The 24,679-nt window shown below is 38.2% G+C and overlaps 1 protein-coding gene and 1 long non-coding RNA gene across 2 annotated transcripts; one reads left to right on the top strand and one right to left on the bottom strand.

The window, feature by feature from the left end:
• The first annotated feature begins 10,563 nt into the window (after positions 1-10,563).
• Positions 10,564-12,464, top strand: LOC130137949 (uncharacterized). The gene is made up of 2 exons (XR_008816392.1): positions 10,564-11,765; positions 11,879-12,464. It is a non-coding gene; the product is annotated as an uncharacterized LOC130137949 (long non-coding RNA).
• A 6,538-nt stretch (positions 12,465-19,002) lies between these two features.
• On the bottom strand, positions 19,003-22,645 carry LOC115679321 (probable LRR receptor-like serine/threonine-protein kinase At3g47570). The gene is made up of 2 exons (XM_030602921.2): positions 19,611-22,645; positions 19,003-19,443 (listed from the first exon to the last, which is right to left on the bottom strand). The coding sequence occupies exons 1-2, from the start codon at positions 22,615-22,617 to the stop codon at positions 19,100-19,102; spliced, it is 3,351 nt and encodes a 1,116-aa protein (XP_030458781.2). The 5' UTR covers positions 22,618-22,645; the 3' UTR covers positions 19,003-19,099.
• Between the last annotated feature and the right edge of the window lie 2,034 nt (positions 22,646-24,679).

Genomic DNA, 24,679 nt, shown 5'->3' with positions numbered 1-24,679 from the left:
ACAAAAAGAAAGATAAATTCTCGACTTTTTCAAAACCACGGCCAATCTAACCCCTCGTTAGGCATTTTCCTAAGTTAAGGGAATTCGTCATCGGTTAGACTGAAACTTGCTCATAGTTACATCAATAATCATTTTTCAATACATTCTTTGAATTCAGACGCTTCAAGTTCAATGGTGATAGCAAACTGGTGCCAACAGAAGAAAAGGTCAATGGTGCATCAATACACATTTCCTTTGACTTTGCGTGAAGAATAAGAATAAAAGAATGTCTGCTTCTTCTCCTGATTGAAACTTTTAATACGTGTTGTCATTTCAATATCTCTAATTATATTATGCTTAAGTACCAACTAATTTAGGGTTAGAAACGGCTATTGAGCATGACAAGGTCTTAGTCTGCGCTGATTAGACGACGACAATCTTTGCATCATATGGGGATTACTTAAGATCTTGAATGTGTCCACAGTTCCATATTACAAACATAAAAATAGGGAAGACGATGGAAATTACATGGGATTTGACTGCGTCATATCGTGGAAATTGGCCTAATTAAAAAAAAAAATCAATTTTACCTTGAGTGACAATCTTGACCCAAACTTTTTTTGTTTCATAAAAAATCATCAACTTTCACTTAAATCTCAAATTTGATCCGAACAATTTGAAAATTTCACATCACATGGGCTAAATTTAAAACTCAAGTAAAAATTGATATTTTTATTGAGACAAAAAAAGTTTGGATCAGAATTGTCACTCAACGTAAAATTGATACTTTTTTTTGGAATTAGCCTCATGAAAATCACAAGAAGAGACCGATAGAGATGGCATGTATACATGTCGGACGAGATTATTAGAATTAGCTGTCAGGTTAAATTTCTAGAAACATAGAAGTATGCATTATAACTAACGAAAGTGATATGACCGAATTTATAGCAGTCAGATTAAATATTTAGAAATATAGCTGCTTAGCTTGCAACAACTCCGACAATATATTATGGCGGCAATGTATAACGGTGGAGTTGGCTATACATCGTGGATTAATCACTAACGAAAGTGACGTGACCAAATTTATTAGTAATTATTTTGCGGAGTTTGGTTGACGATTTGATTTTAAATAGCGATTGACTTACGGCAAAAGTCAAATGCTCAGGTTTTTAGAGTCCGTTTGTTTAGCGAAAAATCTAATATTTCTGGAGAATGTTTTTCAGGAAGACATTTTCAGGGAAAATGACAATATTTTTCGTTGTTTAGCTGAGACCTGAAACTGAAATAGAAAATATTTTCCGTCGACTGATAAGGAAAATCTCATTTGATTTTTCTAAATAGACATACACTATTCGGACGCTAGTAACTTGCGTATAGATAGCCAAGGAATCCAGCATGGGCACTGTGTCTCAAGGAGAATTACGGTCAGAGTCCAAAAATTGTCACGATAATGCATTTGAATTTCATTAACTTTCTTTTCGTGCATTTAAATCCCAATACTTGTCACGGTCCTTTCATTAATTCCGTTAGCCTTTCTTGCTTGATCTATCTGGCATTTCTTTTATTATTATTTTTTGCGCGAATGATGCTAATGTAGCGCCAAATCGGTATCACATCAATTAAAAAAAGGATTGAAACCAAAGAAAGGTAAAAATAGAGATGAAGGGGTGAGGGGTTGAACCAATGGCCCCTTGGTTGTGGGTGAAGGCTGGCCACCCTCACCTCAACCTTGGCAAGGGCTGCCGACCCTTGCTAGCGAAATGGCAGCGGCGGCGCCGTCGGCGTTTGTTCTGTTGAGGAAAACTCCTATTGATTTTGAAGTTGACAAAACCTTCTATGTTATTGTAAATCTGATACTTATTCTGAACAACTTTATTCTAGGTCTGTATATTCTGGAAGCTCATAAGAAAGTTATTCAGACTTTATAAACTGTCAAGTATGTTTTTGAAGACCCACATAATCTAGGTTCTGAGATTCAGACGCAGAAGTTTTTCAAATGCAGATACAGAAGCAGAAGTTATTCAGATGCAGATGCAGATAAAGAAATTATTCAGACGCAGAAATTCTTCAGACGCAGACGCAGAAGTTCTTCTGATGCAGACGTAGAATTTCTTCAGACGCAGAATTCAGAACGTAACACAAAGCTAATGATCTGGCATGGATTTCACAGAAGGAAAGTTTTGATTGTCTCAATCTAAGGCTATAATTGATTGACAATCAAACATTACGACAAGTATGCATTACAACGGATAAAGCTTTACTTATGGAAACCAAGATTCTGATTGTATGGGCGACCAGAATCAGCGGGATTCAGAATCTGTCAATCAACGGCTACTCAATCCTTATTATACAAATCTGTCCAAAGTGAAGATTGGAAGATGATCCTCTGAAAGCTGTCCAACGGCTAGTAGAGGAGTATTTAAGGAGATCAACGAGCAACAGAAGGAAGTACAGAATCAATAATCAACAAGTCCAAAGTCTGAGCATACTCCAATCTTTTTCTCTTGTCGTTCTGAGCCAAACATTAAGATCTTGAGGGACACTTTGTAAGAGTGATTGTGTAAGATAGGGAGTCCTATCATACACAAGAGTGTTAACACTCAGAAGTTGTAATTCCTCTTGATTACATAGTGAAATTCAGCCAGTAGGCTGTAAGCGTGGGAGAGTGGACGTAGGCTTGCTATAAGCCGAACCACTATAAACTTGTGTGCAGATTCTCTTTCCCTTATCTCTTACTTTACATTCTGCACATCAAGAGCACCGTCTATATAATCTATCTTGAATCTGAATTTTATTCAGACTCTTCTGTGATTTATTTTGTTTCCGCATAAATTATTAAAAATTATTTTAGATCATCTATTCACCCCCCCTCTAGGTGATCCTTGCTAGCTACATCAATTGGTATCAGAGCGGGTTGCTCATTTATTGAAGTGTCTTCCTTCTGAGCTAACGATCTATATGGCTAGCTATGGTGCTCTAGGGCTCATTGAAGGATAGAGCAACAACAGACCACCATATTTCGATGGCAAGGAATATAGTATCTGGAAGAATAAGATGAAGGCATTCATAAAGTCAATTGATTACATGCAATGGGATGTCATCATCAGAGGAGTCAATCCAAGATCTTCTAATTCAAAAGAAAAGGCAGATGCAAGCAAAGAAGCAGATCCTTCATTATCTCAAACTGAGATATCTAAAAAAGAAACCTTAGATTCCAAAGCAATTTATTCTCTTTATTGTGCTTCATCACCTATTGAATATAAATAAAATTACTGCTTGTGAATCAGCTAAGGAAATCTGGGATACTCTCCTTGTTACTTATGAAGGAACAGATCGAGCCAAGGAAACTCAAATCAATCTTTTGCTTGGTCAATATGAATCTTTCAAAATGAAGCCTGGAGAATCAATTGCTGATTTGTATGACAGGTTTACTGATATAGTAAACGGTCTTGCTTATCAAGGACAACCAGTTCCAGATGCAATGAAAGTTAACAAACTTCTGAGAGGACTGACAAATCAGTGGGATAACATCAAAACATCCCTTCGAGAGACACAAAGGATCAAGCCTCTATCAGTGAATGAGTTGATTGGAACTCTTCAATCATATGAGACTGAGAAACGGAATGAGGAGATTGAATCCGAAAGGTAATAAATCAATTGCTTTGAAGACTAACATTGATTCTGATGCAGACTCTGAAGATGAAGATGTTGACGATGAAGAACTAGCTTTCTTTATAAAGAAGTATAAGAAAATGAAGATCAAAGGAAGAAACCTCAAAGGTAAGAAGCCTTTTGAGAAGAAGAAGTCTTTCGATGAAACAGAGAGATCAAAGGATGTTATATGCTTTCACTGTAAGAAACGTGGACATATCAAGCCAAATTGTCCACTTCTGAAAAAGAAGACCAAGTTTGAGAAAGCAAAGAAGGCCTTAAAAGCAGAAACCTGGAGTGACACAGAGTATGAAGACAGTGATGAAGATATCTCAAATTTCTGTCTAATGGCTAAGTCAGACTCAGACTCAGATTCTGATTCTGATCCCAAAGTGGAGATTGAGGTAAAACATTCTGACATGCCTATTGAAGTATCAAATTACATTGATGAATTATGCTTTGAATTCAAGACTGCTCTTAAATGCATCTCTTCTTTGAAAAAGGAAAATTCATCACTGAGGCAACATGATGTTTCACAAAAAGAAAAAATCGATTTCCTTCAAAAATAATTTCATCAAGTCAAGGAAAGTCAAGATTTTCTTTCCAAAGAAAATGCGGTTTTGAAAAAGCAAGTTTCAGAAATTACTTCCAAGTTTTCAAAGGGTTCAGAAACCTTGAAGCATATCCTTTCTATCCAAATTCCTTACTACAACAAATCTGGTCTCGGATTTGTGAAGGAAAGTGATAGCTTGATTGATTTTCCAAAGGTCAAGGAGAGATTAAAGCAAAGACCTCCTCGACAAGTTTATAAAAATCATTTCAAAAGGAATTTTGTAAAACCTGTTGGCCGAAGTGCACTCAGGTGCTCAAAATGTGGAGATCCACAACATTTTGAGAATGAATGTCCTAAGGTCTGGAGACCTGTTCGAAGAGATTTTGTTAAGACAGCCTATACTAATGCTCAAGGACCCAAACAAATTTGGGTACCAAAGAAAACTTGAGATGTTGTGATTTTTGCAAGTTACCACAAAGAGAAAAAGGAAGTGGTACCTAGACAGTGGATGCTCTAGACATATGATAGGAGATCCAAGCATATTCACTGATCAACACAGTCTGAATGGTGGAAAAGTTTCATTTGGAGGAAATACCAAAGGAAAAATCGTTGAAAAAGGAACAGTTGAAATTGGAGGACTTACAATCAATGATGTCTCTTTGGTGAAGGGACTCAACTACAACTTGATAAGCATAAGCCAACTATGTGATACAGGTTTCAGAATCAACTTTCAAGAAGATACATGCTCAGGGTCAAGCAAAGATTCTTCTCAAACATTTACAGGAAGAAGACATGGCAATATCTATCTTCTAGATGTCAATCCAAACACCACTCATTATTTGATCTCAATCAAAGAGGATGAAGATCTATGGCATAGAAGATTGGGGCATATCAGTATGAAACAAATCTCAAAGATCTTAAACAAGAAACTGGTTCGAGGTCTACCAGACTTGAAATATAAGAAAACAGAGTTATGCAATGCCTGCACTCTAGGAAAACAAAACACAAAGTATTGGTGATGGACGTGAAAAGTGTTTTTCTGAATGGATATATCAAAGAAGAAGTATATGTGGAACAACCACCTGGTTTCGAAGAACCTAGAAAGACTGATTATGTCTACAGACTCAAGAAGGCTCTTTATGGTCTGAAACAAGCACCCAGAGCTTGGTACGAAAGGTTAAGTAACTTCCTTCTACAAAATGGTTTTACCAAAGGTAAGGTTGATACAACTTTATTTGTTAGGAAAAACGGTAAGGATTTCCTACTTGTTCAAATTTATGTTGATGATATAATCTTTGGATCCTCTAACGAATTGCTATGTAAGGAATTCTCAAAGAATATGCAGAACGAGTTCGAAATGAGTATGATGGGAGAATTATCATTCTTTCTTGGCCTTCAAGTGAAACAAACCAAAGATGGTACATTTATTTGCCAAGAGAAGTATGCAAAGGAGATTATCAAGAAGTTTGGATTACAGAATTGCAAGAAGACAGACATTCCCATGTCTCATTCATCCAAACTGGACAAAGATGAAAATGGTAAAAAGGTTGATCAGAAGGTATATAGAAGCATGATAGGTTCATTATTATATCTAACTGCATCTAGACCTGACATTCTTTTTAGTGTCTGTATGTGTGCGAGATTTCAATCAGCCCCAAGGGAATCTCATTTTTCTGCAGTAAAGAGAATAATCAAATACATTGGAACATATCCAATGTTAGGCCTTTGGTATTCCAAAGAATCAGATTTTACTCTTACTGGATATTCTGATGCTGATTTAGCTGGATGTAAAGTGGACAGGAAAAGTACTTCAGGTACATGTCAACTGCTTGGCAATATGTTGGTATCCTGGTACTCAAAAAAGTAAAATACAGTTGCACTTTCTACAACAGAAGTAGAATATGTAGCATTGGGGAGTTGCTGTGCATAGATTCTGTGGATGAAGCAGCAATTACAAGACTTTGATATCGAAGAATCAAGTGTTGCAATCAAATGTGACAACACAAGTGCAATAAATTTGACAAAGAACCCAATTATTCATTCTCGAGCTAAGCATATTGAAATCAAGCATCACTTTATTCGAGATCATGTTCAAAATGGTGATGTAAATATTCAATTCATTAATTCTAAGAATCAATTAGCTGATATATTTACAAAACCTCTTGATAAATCTTCGTTTGAATTCATAAGAGAGAAACTGTGCATCACTTATCCATTTTCTTGAAATGTTTGATAGACAGGAATTTTTCAGACTCAAGTACTCTCAGTCTGAACATTTTTCAGACTCACAAAGAAAGGTACGTTCCTTATTCAAATCTTGGCGGGTATATATTTGACATTTTTTGCAGGATATTTTTATAAATCGTTATTTTTGGAAGCAAATCAGGTATGTCTTCTACTTTATCTAATAAAATGTGCTTAATATATTGTTATAATATCATCATGTTTGGTTAAGTTTTAAAGAGTATATTTTCTTCCTACTTGTTTGGGATATCTTTTTAATTTCTAAAAGTAAATTTTCCTTCCAAAAGTTATCCACCTCCTTTTTAAACCCGTCCTTCTCTTTTTAAAACCCTATCAGTACGATCTTTTACTCTCCAAACCCTTTCGATATTCAGAGACTCTCCTCTTCTTCCTCCAAAGATCAAATCTTTCGTCTCCAAAGGTGATCATAATGCCGGTCAAGATGGTGGCCCGTAGAAGATCTTCCCGTATTCTCAATCAAGACTCACAGTCTACCGCACCGGCAGAATATTTGGAAGTTTCAGACTCAGAATCCGACCATCCCGAAGACTCTTCTGAAGCTACAACACCTCAGCGATCGTCTCCATCAAAACCGTCTGGTAAAACTGATTTTCGGTTCAGAAGCATTAAACGTGTGTGGAAAAATTATCAAAGGTTGAAAAGGAATAATGCCTCTGAGTCGGCCCTTCGTGCTTGTCTGAAAGACAACGATCTTCGCTCTGAAACTCACCTTGTGAAAACCTATTCAGAATACTGCACTAAATCTGGACAAGTTCCAACCAGCTCTACCCCACAAGAGACTTCCTCCAGAAAGGGCAAAGAAAAAGTTGGAGAAGCTTCAACTCCCTCTGAAAAGAAATCAGTTCATGTAAGCCCTAAGTCCTCTAGTGCCTCAAAATTTGTCGTCCCTGATGATGATGCACGATTTTTTGAGACTTTTGAGATAAAGGTGGGAATAGCATCTGGTTTGCCTGAAATAGGAGGCTTATTCAGAAGCACTGCGCATCATATGTACTACAAGTTGTTACTTGCTAGAGGGGTAATGAACAATAGGACTGTGGATTTCGAATACCTGGAGAAGGCTGGAATTTCTGTACAACACCTATTTGAAAAATTAGGGGTTTATGAATTTTGCCTTCAATCTGCCAATATTTATGCTGAATTAACCGCCTACTTTTATTCCAATCTTTCAATTCTGTCACCAAATTGGATACAGTTTACTGTTGGTGACAAGAAGGTTGATTTAAAGGCGCATGAGTTGGCAAGGATAATTGGAGCCACACACTCCACTTTTACTCCGTTAGCAGTGAATCTTGAAGAAGCTTCACAGGTGGCTTCTGAAAATCCGAATTTTGCTCAAGGATCCAAGCACCATCTCTCCTATTCTGACTTATCCAGACGATCTGTGATCTTGCATAAGATCATAATAAACTGTTTGAAGCCAAAAAATGCCTCAAAAACTGACCTATCAAAATCAGAGATAAAAGCTCATTTGGGCTATATTGAAAGGTCAATCCTTCTCTCTCCCTCACCTCATCATATTCCATATGTACAGAGCATTACAGAAGGATAAGGGTCATCTGCCATATGGAGCTTTAATCACTCGTATCTTCATGTATCTCAATATATCTATTCCTGGTGAGTTGTGAGAAACTATGCTTCCTCTTATGTTTGTTGGAGAAAGAATGCTCTCCAAAATGAAGAAATTTGAAGATGTAAGGGACATAGTAAAAGGAAAAGAGGCTCAAAAGTCAGAGGCAAAATCTGTTGGCAAGAAACTTGAGAAAGAAAAGGAGCAAACGAAACAAACAAGTTCAGCCAGCAAACAAACTGATTCTTCTACCTCATTCAAAGTGTACAGAAAGAAAAAGAAAAACTCTTCTGCATGATGAAAATGATGAAGCAGAAGCAGAACACTTTGAATCAGGTCACACTGCAGAACTAGAACATGTTCCTGAACTAGTTCCAAAAGTTTCAGAACAAATTCATGAAGAACATGTCTCTGAAGATCAGGCACCTGTTCAAGGGGAAATTCCACCAGAATCAGCCACAGGGTACAATCAGTCTGAGGAAGCTCATGTCCAAGGTCAGCCATCCGAAAATCAGAACATCCTTTTACTTCTGCTTGAGATTAAAGACAAGCAAGCTGCTCTAGAACAAAATATGCAGAATCTACAGAGAATTGTTGAGGAAAACAACAAAGTTCAACAACTTCAGACAGCAGCAGATAAAACAGCATTAGAGGAAGCCATTACTATGTGCTCATCCAACATAGATAAGGCCATAGGTCAATGCAGTTCGAAAATTGAGGAGGCTGTCTCAATATTGGAAAATTTTCAACTGATTCGTACTCCTAAAAAATAGCCTGTTTTTTAACTTTTCTCTCTAAATTTTTTTTCAGTTGATCTGTAATATATCTCGTACTTATTGTTAGACTGGTTGATTACTTAATCTCAGTGCATTATTCTATCCATTATTATTCTTTTTGTTGATGACAAAAAGGGGGAGAAATTATATTGCAGATTTACAGGTTATTATACAAAGGAAGAAAGACACAGATATCAACAGAGTTTGCTCTTTCAATCTGTGTTTACTGAGCTTAATATGTTTATTTTCAAAATAATTCAATCTGCAAAGAAAGTTTTGTCACCTGATCAAAAAGGGGGAGATTGTTGAGGAAAACTCCTATTGATTTTGAAGTTGACAAAACCTTCTATGTTATTGTAAATCTGATACTTATTCTGAACAACTTTATTCCAGGTCTGTATATTCTGGAAGCTCAGAAGAAAGTTTTTCGAGACTTTACAAACCTGTCAAGTATATTTTTGAAGACCCACATAATCTAGGTTACGAGATTCGAGGCCGAAGTTATTCGAGATGCGAGATGCGAGATGCGAAGCGAAGTTATTCGGATGCGAGATGTAGACGAAGAAATTATTCGAGACGCAGAAATTCTTCGAGGCGCGAGACGCGAGTTCTTCTGATGCAGACGCAGAATTTCTTCAGACGCATAATTTAGAACGTAACACAAAGCTAGTGATCTGGCATGGATTTCACAGAAGGAAAGTTTTGATTGTCTCAATCTAAGGCTATAATTGATTGACAATCAAACATTACGACAAGTATGCATTACAACGGATAAAGCTTTACTTATGGAAACCAAGATTCTGATTGTATGGGCGACCAGAATCAGCGGGATTCAGAATCTGTCAACCAACGGCTACTCAATCCTTATTATACAAATCTGTCCAAAGTGAAGATTAGAAGATGATCCTCTGAAAGCTGTCCAACGGCTAGTAGAGGAGTATTTAAGGAGATCAACGAGCAACAGAAGGAAGTACAGAATCAAGAATCAACAAGTCCAAAGTCTGAGCATACTCCAATCTTTTTCTCTTGTCGTTCTGAGCCAAACATTAACATCTTGAGGAACACTTTGTAAGAGTGATTGTGTAAGATAGAGAGTCCTATCATACACAAGAGTGTTAATACTCAGAAGTTGTAATTCCTCTTGATTACATAGTGAAATCCAGCCAGTAGGCTGTAAGCGTGGGAGAGTGGACGTAGGCTTGCTATGGCCGAACCACTATAAACTTGTGTGCGAGATTCTCTTTCCCTTATCTTTTACTTTACATTACGCACATCAAGAAGCAGCTTGTCTATATAATCTATCTTGAATCGAAGTTTATTCGGACTCTTACGTGATTTATTTTGTTTCCATAAATTATTAAAAATTGTTTTAGATCACCTATTCACCCCCCTCTAGGTGATCCTTGCTAGCTACATCATGTTCTACCTGTCATCCTAATGTTTTCTTTTATTTATTTATTTTCAGTCAATTTTCTCATGTACTCTCTTTATCTTGAGTGTTTTTTAATTTGATTTATGATTTTTTGAAAATTTTTATGATGAAACATCGCAAAACAATGTTGCTTTGCGTTCAAGAATTGAAAAAAGGACCCATTCAGGAAATTGACATCTTGATTGGATTATATCTGAATGAAACAATCCATCAATCGATTATGACCGAATAAATCATAGAACCCCTTTATTCTAGGGACCTTATGATTTGGAGTCTCAAAGAACATAATTGTCAAAGCATTTTACCCAAGACATTTCCATTTTTGTATGACATTGGATTTGAGACTCTTTGATAAAGGATTTATTTGCATTCCATCTGTAGCTTAGGAAAATATCATCTCTGCTCAACCTCCTTCCATCTTACCCTGCGTCTGTTCCCTCAGTTCCCTCTCTCGCAGAGCTTGCTCCGAATGGCAGAGGATGAGGATGCCAATGCTCGCCTTCATTCGCTCTGCAAGAGATCAGGTAAGTTTTGGTCGGTAATGGATGGAGATGTTTCTGGGGATATATTAAAGGAACTCCGTCTCACTCTCCTTGGGAGACTGTTCTCAAACCCATCCGTGAATTTCCACGCCTTTGTGAATACGATGAAAAGAGCCTGGAGAGTTGAAGATGTAGTTTCTGCCGACCTGGGTTCTGGCCTTTTTGCATTTACGTTCAATTCTGAAGGAGACAGATAGAGAGTTTTAGAATGTGGTCCATGGTCTTTTGCGAATCACCTCGTGTTGCTTAAATCGTGGGAACCCAATACAGCTCCTCATCGTTATGAATTTGCAACTTGTGCCTTTTGGGTTCAAATTTGTGGATTGCCCCTTGAATATTACTGTGTGGATGTTGTGAACAAACTTGCTCAGGGGATTGGGAAGGTTTTAGATGCGAAAGTGGAAAGGAATGGATTTATATCAGCAAGAGCGAAAGTAGAGATGAACCTGGATGCTCCTTTAAAATCTGGTATCGTTGCTAGTGGTGGAGGTACGAAGCTTTGGCTTGATTTTAAATACGAAAGGCTGCCGCATTTTTGCTGTTCATGTGGTAAGCCAGGTCATTATGCCAAGTATTGCACAGAGATCCCTTATGAAGAAGGCAATTTAATTCCAGAAAGTGACATTTATTTTGGGAAATGGCTACGGGCAGAGGTTGATGAATATAGCCCTTTCTGGAAGGTCTTTTATGCAGCAAAGATCGAAGAAGATTTATAGTTCTAGATTCTCCACTCAACAACAATCAAATTGTGTTTTTTGTGGAAGGAACTTCTGGCCCTGATAACCTGCAGATAACCATTATGGAGAATAAAGCAGAAGTCTCTGAAATTAGAGGAGAAAACCTTTTGAAGTCGGACCCAAGCTAGACTGTCGTTGGGTGAAATTTCCATCCCTGCAAAATCTCATTGCGTTTCTATTGTTTTTATCCAATACAGAAAGCTCAAACGAAGAGTAGGAAGTTTGCTGCAGATGTCTAGACAAAAAGACATTGAAACGAAGTTAGTATGTACAAAACTAAGATAATGCTATGTTCAATTTCTATGAACAGCTCTCCACCTTATTTTCTTGTCAAGGAAGTGACAACTATATCTTGTTTCAATCTTGTTCTCAGCCAAAATCTTCATGATTCCAAAGTCTCGGACTTGTGCAACAAGGTCCTCGTTTAGAAGGACATTGCTAGGCTTCAGATCACAGTGCACAATGTGTTCCAGTTGGCCATGGTGGAGATATTCGAGTGCCTTTGCAACATCGACCGTTATACTCACTCGCTGATGGAGACCCAAGTTGTAGTCGACCGTTAGGCACGTATTGCAGCACCCGAGCTCTCAGATCAGTGTTTGTGCGGCTGCTGATCATCTTGACGAGATTCTGGTGCCAATTATGCAGAAAACCTCACATTCTGTGCAAAACTTTTCAGAGCGCCTTTGATATGGAAATTCAGTAATTTGACCGCAACGTCTGTCCCGTTGGCCTAAGTCCATTTGTGTACAGCGCTAAAGCTTCCTGCTTCGAACAAATTGCTTACGCTGAAGTTGTTAGTAGCTGAGTGGAGCTCCTAATATGATATTATTAGGTGGTTTATTGCAGGAGAGCTTTTTTACCAGTGTTCTGACGCTTTCTGAGCAAGCAAATGACAAAGACCAAAAGTATAGCTGATACAATTGGCACCATAATGTATAGTAACTGGAGCCGCTTGTCCCTTGATGATTTCTTTCCATTTACTTTGCTCGGTGGGGCTTCAAAAATTGCATTTTCACAAAGTGCTTCATTCCCAATGAACGAGAGAATCGAAAATTTTCCAAAGGGTCTGGCATTAGAAATCTCTCCTGATAGCTTATTAAAGGACAAGTTCAATTTTTGCAGATATGTAAGTCCTTCCAGGGACTTGGATATTGTGCTTGATAACTTGTTGTAGGAGAGGTCCAATCGCTTGCGTTATCAATTCTGGAAACGAGTTCTTTGACAAGTTGAGAGAAGCAAGGCTCTTCAACTCCTGGATGGAACTCGGTATGGCGCCGTTAAGTTGATCCAAGAAGGATCAATGCTCTCTATAGCTGTCATTTTCCCCATCTCAAGTGGTAGTCCCCATTGAAAGACTTGTGACTATTGAGGAATATGAGTTCTTGAAGGCTCTGCAGACTGACCAGTTGTTTCCAATGCAAGTTAAGATAGACACTGATATACTATTTTGCTGGAGCAGCTACTCTCATAAACTTGTCAAGTTGCATATCTCATGGGGGATCGGTCCCTCGAGATGGTTGTTATCACGGTACAGCCTTTGCAAGCTGTTTTAGTCCCCCAATAGATGACGAGATGTTCCTATCTAGATTGTTATTGCTCAACTATAGAAAGTCAAGCTCTTCAAGAGACCCATTTGGTTGGGAATGTGACCTGTTATTTGACAATGGGGAGTGACTAGAATCTGTAGGGAACTTGAGAAGTTTTTGATAGATTCCAGTATGGAGCCACGAAGCCGGTTTTCTTCCAGAACCACGGTCTGCAGGGATTGGCAATTAGACAAAGCAGAGAGAAAACTGAGCTCCGAACCATAAGTCTCTTCTGTTAGCTGATAGACTAAACTGCAAAGTATCTGAGGTTCTTCAAGTTGCCCAAATTCATAGGTATCAGTCTGCTGAGTTGATTGATCCTGGCATTGATAAAAATTAGGTTCGAAAAATTTGAAAAATACTTCAGGATGTTGCTGGCAAAGCCATTGTTTGCTAGAAAGATTTCTTCCAAATTCGGAATGCTTAGATCGCTACCTGAGGGAAGGCTTCCAGAGAGGAAATTGTCCATCAAAGAAAGCAGTTGGAGCGAAATAATGTTGAAATCCTCTCGAGGCACTTTGCCTGTTAGCAAATTATCCTGAGGGCTCATTTCATTCAGATTGACAAAAATGCCAATCTCACTCAGAGTGTCACCTCCAATGCGGTTATATTCTACGTACAATTGGTGCAAGATGCGGTTATATTCTACGTACAGTTGGTGTAAGCTTGACATGTTACCGATGGTTCGATGAATTATACCAGTCAAGTTGTTAGTACCGAGATGGAGCTCCTGCAGCTTTTGCAAGCTGTCTATGTCTCAAGGATTGCTTCCCTGAGACGATTGAATGACAATGACAACACAACAAGCTCTTTGCATTGGGTTAGCTTCTCTGGTAACAGGCCGCTGAGCTGGTTTTCAGACAGCAAAAGCTTCTGAATGTTAGGCCAGCGGTAGCATAGATTGGAGGGAAGACTCTCTGAAAGTTCATTATACGTCAACCTGACACTCGTGAGCGACCTACAGAAAAGTGTCAAAGGAATCGAACGTGTGAGATTGGCCATGAGCAAACCAATACCCTGCACTGTGGATATGTTGCCCAGGAAGCTCGGAATTTGACCCCGTAAGTTGTTGAAGCCAAGAAACAGTTGTTGCAACTTTGGGAAGTTGCCAAATTCTCTCGATTGCCACCGTTAGCCTGTTCACAGCAAGTGACATCAATTTGAGATTTTGGCACAGCGCTAAGTTAGGAGGAATGTTTCCTTCGAACGGGTTCGACTGTACAAGCGGCATAAATTACCGTTTTTATCTGGAGCCGTGCCATAGAAACTGTTGTTGCAAAGATCAAGAGAAGCCAGGAAAGAGAGATTGCTGAGGTAAGGAGAGAGTCTTCACTGGAGACCCGTAGAGTTGAGGTCTAAAGTCGTGACTCTCTGCCCGCGGTTGCTGCAGTCCATTCACAGAAGTTTGCTTCTGCGGTCTGATTGCTGCCTTTGGTCATGTTGTTGGGTCGACTTCGGTTGCTGATTTGAAGTGGAGGAGAGCCTCTTGATCAGTGAAGTTGCTGGAACAAATGATGGGCTAAAACGTCAATAAGGAAGCGAACAAACATCAAGAAATGCTAAAAAGATTATCTTCTCCATAATGAAGAGTCTCTTTGATTGAACTTGGAGAACCCCCTAAAGCTCCACTGCACGAATGTGATAAGGTTTTGTGATAACTAGGAAGAGTCCGCATGTTCCTTCGACTATAAGAGTTACTTCACAAATTTTTTTTTTATCTATTAAAAGATATTTCTATAATCTTAAATCTTATCTTAGAAATTTATATACAATGCATGTTGTGCTGCTCTCATTTGATAAAGTTTTCGATGGGATAAAAATGGTTAGACATTGTTTTCTACTTTTACTTCTAGTGTAATTTTTTAGATTTGACTTTTATTTAATGTTATTCACCTTAATGATTTTGAGTTACACATATTGATATTTGAAATCTATTTAGAGTCATGTAAAATCTTTTGTTAAACTTTTGAAAGAAAATAGTTTTTAAATTCGGAGACAAAGTCATGAATACTTTTCAACAAGTCCATCCAAGCATGTCCAAGCATCTCTGAGCTTTTGTTTGTAATATGTGTTATTACAAGCAAAGCTCTATATGAATGAAAATATTGAAATATATAGGATATTCACCTATATCATAAAAACCGACACTTTGTATCTTCATTAGAGATAAATTGTAATGGTTTGTTCAAGACAATGGACAGTATTGTAATTTAAATATTATTTACAAACTAATTGCACAAAGATCCCATTGAATTTGAATGAAAATTTCTTTGTTTTTCTTTTAAAATGTTGGGTCATGTGGGTGGAGACCCGGCTACCTAATCCATGGGATACTCTACAAGCCCCATGAACCATTTAGGTTTAGACCTTTGATATTTGTAGTGTCTCAGACACAAAGTAGTTTGCACACAGTTGGTGGGATTCGAATGGATAACCTCTAGTTCTTGAATTAGGAATCCCTCATATCCCCTAGTCACATATTCACACTTAATTTAACTTTTACCTAATGGGCATGTATTATTAATTTCTTGACGTGACATAGTAATTTGTGCCAAAATTTTGTTCACTTATCCTGTGCTAATTTGTTGTTTATCAATTTATCTATTTAGTTCCAAACTAATGAAAATTCACCATGTGATGTCTCGAAATCTTTTGAAAAATATCTTACATATTTAAATGTTTTTCTTCATAAGATGATAAAACAATATGCTCAATGCATATCCCTCATGCTACTAATAAAGAAAATAAGCACATTTTAACGATAAATTGTTGCAAAATACCACATTTTCAAACTAAAACAACAAAAATATGAATTATTTACTTAATTGTTATTTTCTAATTTTTAGATATTAACTAAAAGATTATTCATGATATAACTTTATCAATCTTAGAAAATTAGGTAAAATAATTGTTAGTATCCTATCGTGCCAAAGGCACATATACCACTAGTGTACATATTAAAATAGGTAGGCAATTGATAGAAAGCACTTTGTACCAGGTGCTAGTAGCATACGGCGACATGGTTGTTAGAACCGTGATTTAGATAGTACGATCAATGACCTACGATCCCAAATCTACTAAACGATCCCAACCATTCGAAAATTGGATTAGAGGTAAAACCATGTTAGATTGCCCGTCAAGATCGTAAGATTTTATTTCTAGTCGCTAATTCACAAAGTAGCCCATAAAAAAATCAAATTTTGGCCAATATTAGTAAAGCCTAGCCTAGAATTTTTAACCCCAAATTCCAAATATTACTTAAACAATAAATTTGTTGGAAGTACTAATAATGATTTTGTGTTTACTAATGAATTTGACGAGGGAGGTCAATGGAACTAGTTACAGTCTCAATCAAGATGTCAAGATGACAACTTATTATATATTCTAGATTTTCTTTACTAGTATTTTTTTTTTGTGTGCCTTTGATGTCATACCGGTGAATTTTCTTCATTTGCTTTTGTGTTCCGTTTTTAACTACTTGATATGAAAATGACATTATTGAAATATAATGTAATTTAAAAATAGTGGTAGTGAAGTTTTCCATTGTTGACCTATTTTTTATACCACTAAGGTCTTGTTCAATTTATTTATGACTTATAATAAGATGGGTGATTAATTTTTAGCATTTTTTTTTGGTAAGGATTTTTTAGCATTTTTTTATGGTTGGAGATTTCACGATTTAATCTTACAGGTTAGGTAGTGATTTTACTTAAAATAGGGACTTTAGAAAATATGTACGACAATCTAGTAGCCGATAATATCGAGTCTCTGCCATCGCAACCGAGAATTAATTCTAAACATTCATTTTGACATTCTATTATTGCTGGGTAATCAATTTGTGCCGTGCTTTTCTTAATCTTAATATGTAAACACCCATGACTTTAGATCGAGGTCCATCTGAGACGATGAATTGAGTGATTGTCTTCTTTAAATGTCCAATAAGAATTCGGCACATTTTTTAGTTAAAATTTTCATAAGATTATTTTTGTACAAGTAACAATGCTTGGGTGAAAACTATCTAGTCATTTTCTGAAATGTACAATATAATGTGGTCTCTCTATTAAAAACGCCTTATATGTGGCGGATATTGAAACTCAAAGTTATCAAGAGTTAAGTACAATGGGCCGTTTACACGTTATAGGGAAAATGATTTTTATGCAACTCATCAAGTTGGACAGGGCATCTTAGGAGGCACCAAGTCCGCCATACAAACAACTTCGACATAGAGTTGTTAATTGTAACGTGATGTGATGTGATGTGATGTGATGATTATACTTGGGGGGTGGAAAATCAAATTTTGGGTTATATATAATTTAATCAAAGAATGTGAAATCGAAAGGACGGCATCGACCTCGAAATCGGGTGCTCACCCTTACTCTTGCATAATTGAACCGATGAATCTATATATTTGACTTTCACAGGCCAGTTGACATTTAGGTGATTAATTGATGTCCTCATAACAACTAGAATTTTAAGTTTCTAATCCACCTAAGAAATGATTGGTGTGCCACTCCTAGAATAATTTAGGCAGTTTAATTATTATAGCTCACCTCAGCCCATGAAAGGGAAGACCCTGCCCATAAACCATGGGACGGATTTTTTTAGAAACTGAATTTTGCTTATCATTTTCATTTTTTACTCTCGAAATTAAAAATTCAGATTTGCGCAACAACGAGTCACTACACGAACGACCATCATTTGAATCTTAGTGAAATAAGATTGACCCAAGGCGAATGGTTCATATCTAGAAGATTGAAGTGACCTCGAGCAACCATCACTTAAGTAGATTTTTGTGGAGAAAAATGTGAAGTTCAATTTGAATTGATGTTTAGATATCCCGTCTTTTTGTAATACTACTCGAATGAAATTTTTCTTGTAAAATTCATTTGAAGTGAAGGACTTCAAATCATTCTACCTGTACATCAAGGATAAAACAACAATGATAATAAGTTATTATTCATATTCATATTGTATATCATTTCTAAAAATGCCCTTAATCTACATAGTTAAGTCAAAAAATGGGTTTTATCTCACTTTTTGATTTCCCATTTAGCCCTCAGCTACATATTACTTTAACTTTTTAATATAATCTAACTTTACAGAGAAAAAAGAAAAACAGGCCAAAGACAGAGATGATAGAGATAAGAAAATGGCCTATTATATTTTATCGTTTCATTAGTGCAACAACTAGTTTCATCCTTCTCTCAATTTCTTCTTTTAAAATTTGAATAAATGCTTTTCTAATCATCGAAAGAATAAGAATATATCATTTGATGTTCGCTTTTTCGAAAATAATTATAATGATAAAAAAATGACTTTTGATATTTTTTCTCCATCCAATTAAAATTATAGTTTTGTTAATATCCAGTATGACGTTGCATAAGTAATGAAGATGACCGTAGATGTGTGTATTGCAGGCATGAGAACTTTTTTTTTTTTTGAAGGCCAAGCTACTGTCTGTTCCATTTAGTTTGATTTCGCTTTGCAATCTTAATATGAAAAAAATAAATTAAAATTTTGTTGGATTAAACAAATTACAAGCATTTTTTGTTTAAAAAAGGGCATATTTAAAACAGAAAAGGGGTCGAAATTGGCCCAAACACGTGCCGGGCCCGGGCTTGGCATGTGGCCCGGAAAGGCCTGGCCCTGCCCAGCTTGACACGCAAGGCTCATGGGCCGTACAAGGCGTGACCAAGGCCTAAGAAAAACTGTTGGTCAAAGGGATGAAGAAGCTGCCAATGATCAATCGAAAACGATATCTTCTACATGTTTATCTTGGTTTCCGAAGTCAGACACGAGTTAAGGCTCTCGTTGGGTGAATTTTCTTGGCTGGAAAGTCTTGTGGCGTTTCCAATTGTGTTCCTCCAACTCAGAGAGCTCAAAAGAAGATCGAGAATTTTATTGCAGATAACTATACACAATGCCTTCGAAACGAAATGACTGTCTACAAACTAAGATGATACTATGCCCAAATTCTACGTACTGCTCTCCACCTTATTTTTTTGTCAAGGAAGTGACAACTTGATCTTGTTGAGCTTAACCATGACAGTTTTCATGTCCATTCTTTCCTCGGGCAAGTCCTTTGAACATTCTAGTCCTAACTCGAGGATCGATAAAACTATGCTCTCGAGTTCCGGGAGCGTCAAATCTTCTTGCTTCGTGCTAAGGATTCCGCTATCCACGATGTCAAGCACTTGGTACGGAATTGCTGCACCTACCCATCGCCTCAAGTTCATATCCGCATCGAACATTTCACCGGTTGGCTTCTTCCTAGTAATCACTTCCAACAACAATATGCCAAAGCTGTAGACATCTCCTTTTGTTGAGACTTTTCCTTCCAAACCGTACTCTGCAAGCGTCATGGTTTGTGGAATAAGAACGTCAGCAATTGATCTTTTTCTTTTGGGACATAAGTAATAAGATCGAGAGGCATACGAGCATTAATATATCTCTATTATATTATACCATTATATTGGGAATCAAAGGCTTGAATTAGCTAAAATTCGACAAATGTACCTGGAGCAATGTAACCAATCGTGCCGAGTGTTCGGGTCTGTGTTTCAAGCTTGTTCTCAGCCAAAATCTTCGCGATTCCAAAGTCGCAGACTTGCGCGACTAGGTCCTCGTTTAGAAGAACATTACTAGGCTTCAGATCGCAATGCACAACGGGTTCTGGTTGGCCATGGTGGAGATATTCGATCGCCGTTGCGACGTCTACCATTATCTTCACTCGCTGATGGAGACCCAAGTTATAGTTGTTGGAATAAAGCCACTTCTCCAAGCTCCCGTGGGGCACATATTGCAGCACCAGCACTCTCATATCGGCATTCGTGCAGGTGCTGATCACCTTGACAAGATTCCGGTGCCTAATTATGCGGAAAACTTCACACTCTGCGTCGAAACTTTTCAAGGCGCCTTCAATATGGAGTTTTAGTACTTTGACTGCAACGTCTGTCCCATTGGCCAGAGTCCCTTTGTACACTGAGCTAAAGCTTCCTGCTTCGAGCAAATTGCTTTCGCTGAAGTTGTTAGTAGCCGAGCAAAGTTCCTGATATGATATCATAGGGTGGTCAATTCCAGGTGGGTTCTCCACCAAAATTGAACCCTTTTTACCAGTGTCCCCACGCTTTCTAAGTAAGCAAATGACGAGGACTAAAAGTATAGCTGATACAATTGGCAACATAATGAATAGTAACCGAAGCTGCTTGTCCCTTGATTTATTTCCATTTAGTTTGCAAGGTGGGACTTGAAAAGTCGCATTTCCGCATAGTGCTTCATTCCCAATGAACGAGAGAGCCGAAAAATTTCTGAAGGGCCCGCCATTAGGAATCTCTCCTGATAGCTTATTAAAGGACAAGTGCAGACTTTGCAGATATGGAAGTCCTTCCATGGACTCGGGTATCGCGCCTGATAACTCATTGTAGGAGAGATCGAGGAAATCCAACCCTTTGAGGTCGCCGATCGATTGCGGTATCAATCCTTGAAACGAGTTCCTTGACAAGTTGAGAGAAGCAAGGCTCTCCAACTCCCGGATGGAACTCGGTATGGCACCGGTAAGTCGGTTCCAAGAAAGATCAATGCTCACTATAGCTCTCATTTTCCCCATGTCAAACGGTAGTCCTCCATTAAAGGAATTGAGCGACACATTGAGGAAGATGAGTTCTTGAAGGCTCCACATACTAACTGGTAGAACCGACGTCATGTTATTCGAACTTACGAGAAACTCTTGAAGGCTGCTCAGGTTTCCAATGCAATTCGGGATTGATCCTGATATCCTGTTTTGTCGGAGCCGCAACTCTCCTAAACTTGTCAAGTTGCATATCTCATCTGGCATTGATCCTTCAAGATGGTTGTCATCAAGATGCAGCCTTTGCAGGCTTTCTAGTCCTCCGATTGATGATGGGATGTTGCCGTCTAGATCGTTTTCGCTCAACTCTATGTAAGTCAAGCTCTTCAAGAAACCCATTTCCTTGGGAATGTGACCTCTTATTTGACAATTGGGAGCGTATAGAATTTGTAGGGAACTGGAGAAGTTTTTGATAGATTCTGGTATAGAGCCGCGAAGCGGGTTACTTTCCAGGACCAAGGTTTTCAGCGATTTGCAATTAGATAAAGCAGAGAGGAAACCAAGCTCAGAACCATAAGTCTCACCTGTTAGCTGATTTGACTGAACCGCGAAGTATCTGAGGTTCTTCAAGTTGCCCAAACTCTTAGGTATCGGTCCACTGAGTTGATTGTGTCCGGCATCGAAGTGGACTAGGTTCGAAAAATTCGAGATATACTGCAGGATGTTGCCGCCAAAGCCATTGTTTCCTAGAAAGAGTTTTTCCAAATTCGGATGGCTCAGTTCACCACCCGATAGGAGGCTTCCGGAGAGGGAATTGTCCACCAAAGAAAGCACTCGGAGCAAAGAAATGTTAAAAACCTCTCGAGGCACTTCGCCCGTTAGCAGATTTTGCTCAAAGCTCATTGTATTCACATTGACCAACTTGCCAATCTCACTTGGAATGTCACCTCCGATATGGTTAGCTCCTACGTCCAGCATTTGCAAGCTTGACATGTTACCGATGGTTCGAGGTATCGTGCCAGTCAAGTTGTTCACACCTAGAAGGAGACGCTGCAGCTTTTCCAAGCGGCCTATGTCTCGAGGAATGCTTCCCTGAAAGCCATTTATTGACAATGACAACACGAGAAGCTCTTTGCATTGGGTTAAGGTCTCCGGTAGCAGGCCGCTGAATTGGTTAAGAGATAGTAAAAGCCTCCGAATGTTAGGCCAACGGTAGCAAAGATCAGAGGGAAGACTTCCAGAGAGATAATTATCCGTCAAAGAGACACTCGTGAGGGATCTGTTGAAAAGTGTTAGAGGAATAGAACCTGTGAGATTGGCCTTGACCAAACTAATGGCCTGCAATGTGGATATGTTGCCCAGGACGCTCGGAATTTGACCCCGTAAGTCGTTCAAGTTAAGATTCAGTTGTTGCAACTTAGGGAAGGCGCCGAATTCTCTTGGTATGCCACCTGTTAGCCTGTTCATCGCGAGTGACATGACTTCCAGGTTCTGGCACTGGGCTAAGTTAGGAGGAATGTTTCCTTCGAACTGGTTCACTTCGAGTATGAGTTTCTTCAGGCGGCGTAAACGACCAATTTCTATCAGAATCGTGCCGTAGAAACTGTTGTTGCGAAGATCAAGAGAAGCCAGGAAAGAAAGATTGCCGACGTAGGGAGAGAGTCTTCCCTGGAGACCCATGTACGAGAGGTCTAAAGCCGTGACTCTCTGCCTGCGGTTGCTGCAAACGACACCGATCCATTCACAGAAATTTGCTTCCACGGTCCAATTGCCGCCTTTGATGGTGTTCTGTGGGTCAACTTCGATTGCCGATTGGAAGTGGCGGAGAGCCTCGTGATCAGTGACGTTGCCGGAACAGATGACGGGCTGAAACATCAATAGCGAAGCCAACAGAACATCAACAAATGCTAAAAAGACGAACTTCTCCATAATGAACACAGCCTCTTTTGATTGCATCAATAGACGGTTCGCTAATTCGGACCTGTTCTCTGTATTCAATACCAAAGCCTACCAAATGATTGTCTCAATTTAAAAAAAGAAAACAATGTAAAGAAATACTAACTATCAAATGATACCCCTCAATCACGTGTGATTCCATAAATGGCCCGTTCTCTACGTTCACACTTACTTTCAACTCTGTGAGGGTACAAATGGACCCTTTGACTAATGCTCCACGGCACGACCGAATGAAATGATCCGAAAAGTCATAAACTTATTATATTTTTATCAATTCAGTCTTAAATGTTTTAATTTTGACAATTGAGTCCTAAACCTTTTTACGTTTTGCCAATTAAGTCCATCTGATCAATTTTTTCCGGAAATCACTGACGTGGACGCCGGCCGTTCTACATGGCATGGTCAGCGCTGACGTGAATAATTTTTAATAATATTTTGATGTTTTTCGAATTTTGTTATCATTTTCATTATTTTTTATTTTTTATTTTCTTTTATTTTTCTCTTCATTCTTTACTTTTTTTCTTTTTTTTTTTTATTGTGAAGGATGGCGGGGGACCATCGGCCACCGGCCGAGGCCCGGCGACCCCTGCCGACCACTGAGTGAAGGCCTGTGAGCCCTCGCCGATGGCGGGCAACGGCCCTCGCTCACAACTAGACAAGGGCTCGCGGCCCTCACTGGTCGCGTTTGAGGGTTGCGAGCCCTCACCGGCCACTGGGCGAGGGCTCGTGGCCATTGAGCAAGGGCCGCAAGCCCTTGCCTAGTGGTCAGTGAGGGCCGCAACCCTTGCATGCGGATTTTATATTGGGTTAATACCAACAAAAATCTCAAATTGGTACACCTATGACAAATAGACTCCAAATTATTTTTTTGATTATCAAAAATCCAAAACTAGTACAACTGTGATAAATTTGCCCCAAACTATTTTTTTGACTACCAAAAATCTCAAATTGGTACACCTGTGACAAATTTACCCAAAACTAATTTTTTGACTGCCAAAAACCCTAAACCGGTACACTTGCGATAATTTTACCCTCCGTTAAATTGGATCAATATCACGAAAAATCATAAATTGTTAAACTTGTGACAAATGAAGCAATGAAACCCTAGACTGGCACACCTGTCAACTGCCACGTATCATCCAATTCAGAAATTTGAAAGTAAAATTTAACGGAAACTAACGAGGGATAAATTTGTCAAAAGTGTACCAATTTTGGATTTTTTGTGATCAAAAAAATAATTTGTGATAAATTTGTCACGGGTGTACCAGTTTGAAATTTTTCATGGTATTGATCCTTTTATATATAATTAGATCCCTAATATATTTAATATGTTTATTGTCGTCCTTTCATTAATTAATTTAAATGAAATACACCATGGACATCAATTTAATAAAGCTGATGTTTGATGGAGCAAATTACGTGGATTTTGTGCGTGTCATGTTGACTTTAAGTTGCAAAATTATAACACCCCCTCCTTTATTATGTGCACTATTTACTCTGACAACAATTTCTTTTCTCAACACACATTATCATCCAAACAACGATATCAGGCTTCTTGTCCCAAAAAGGATAAGTATAATGGCTTTGAATTCTCTACTATTAAAATGCACGGAAATCTCTACCATTTTCTTTCGGAAGCATAGTGAAAAATCCTCCCTCATTCTCCATTTGACATGATTTCGATTTAAAGCTTGAGGAAGAATAAGACCACATTAATTGTATAAAGTAAAGGGTTTTGTCCTGGTTTGGAAGCTTTTCTTTAACACTTGAGAAATTCCCGTTGCTGCACAGGTTCTAGCTTGTTGTTTTATTGAAAAATTTCTTTAAAGTATTAATTCGAAACCTAGTGTCGATTTTGGTCCTCTCACTTTGAACTAATAATTTATGGAACTATTATTTTCATCTAATAACACTTTAACGTCTTGATTTTTCCTTCAATCAATTTCTATTGAACTTGTCTTAGTACTATAATACAATATAATACAATAATTTGTAGTTTCACATTGGATTATGTAGCTTTTTCATATATCAATAAGGCGTGCGTGCATCTTTGTTCACGTTT

Source organism: Syzygium oleosum, unplaced genomic scaffold (genome assembly GCF_021117445.2).
Source record: "Syzygium oleosum isolate NSW1041296 unplaced genomic scaffold, Sole_v2.1 Sole_v2.04, whole genome shotgun sequence".
Lineage (NCBI taxonomy): Eukaryota > Viridiplantae > Streptophyta > Magnoliopsida > Myrtales > Myrtaceae > Syzygium > Syzygium oleosum.
This window is presented reverse-complemented; position numbering and strand designations above follow the sequence as displayed.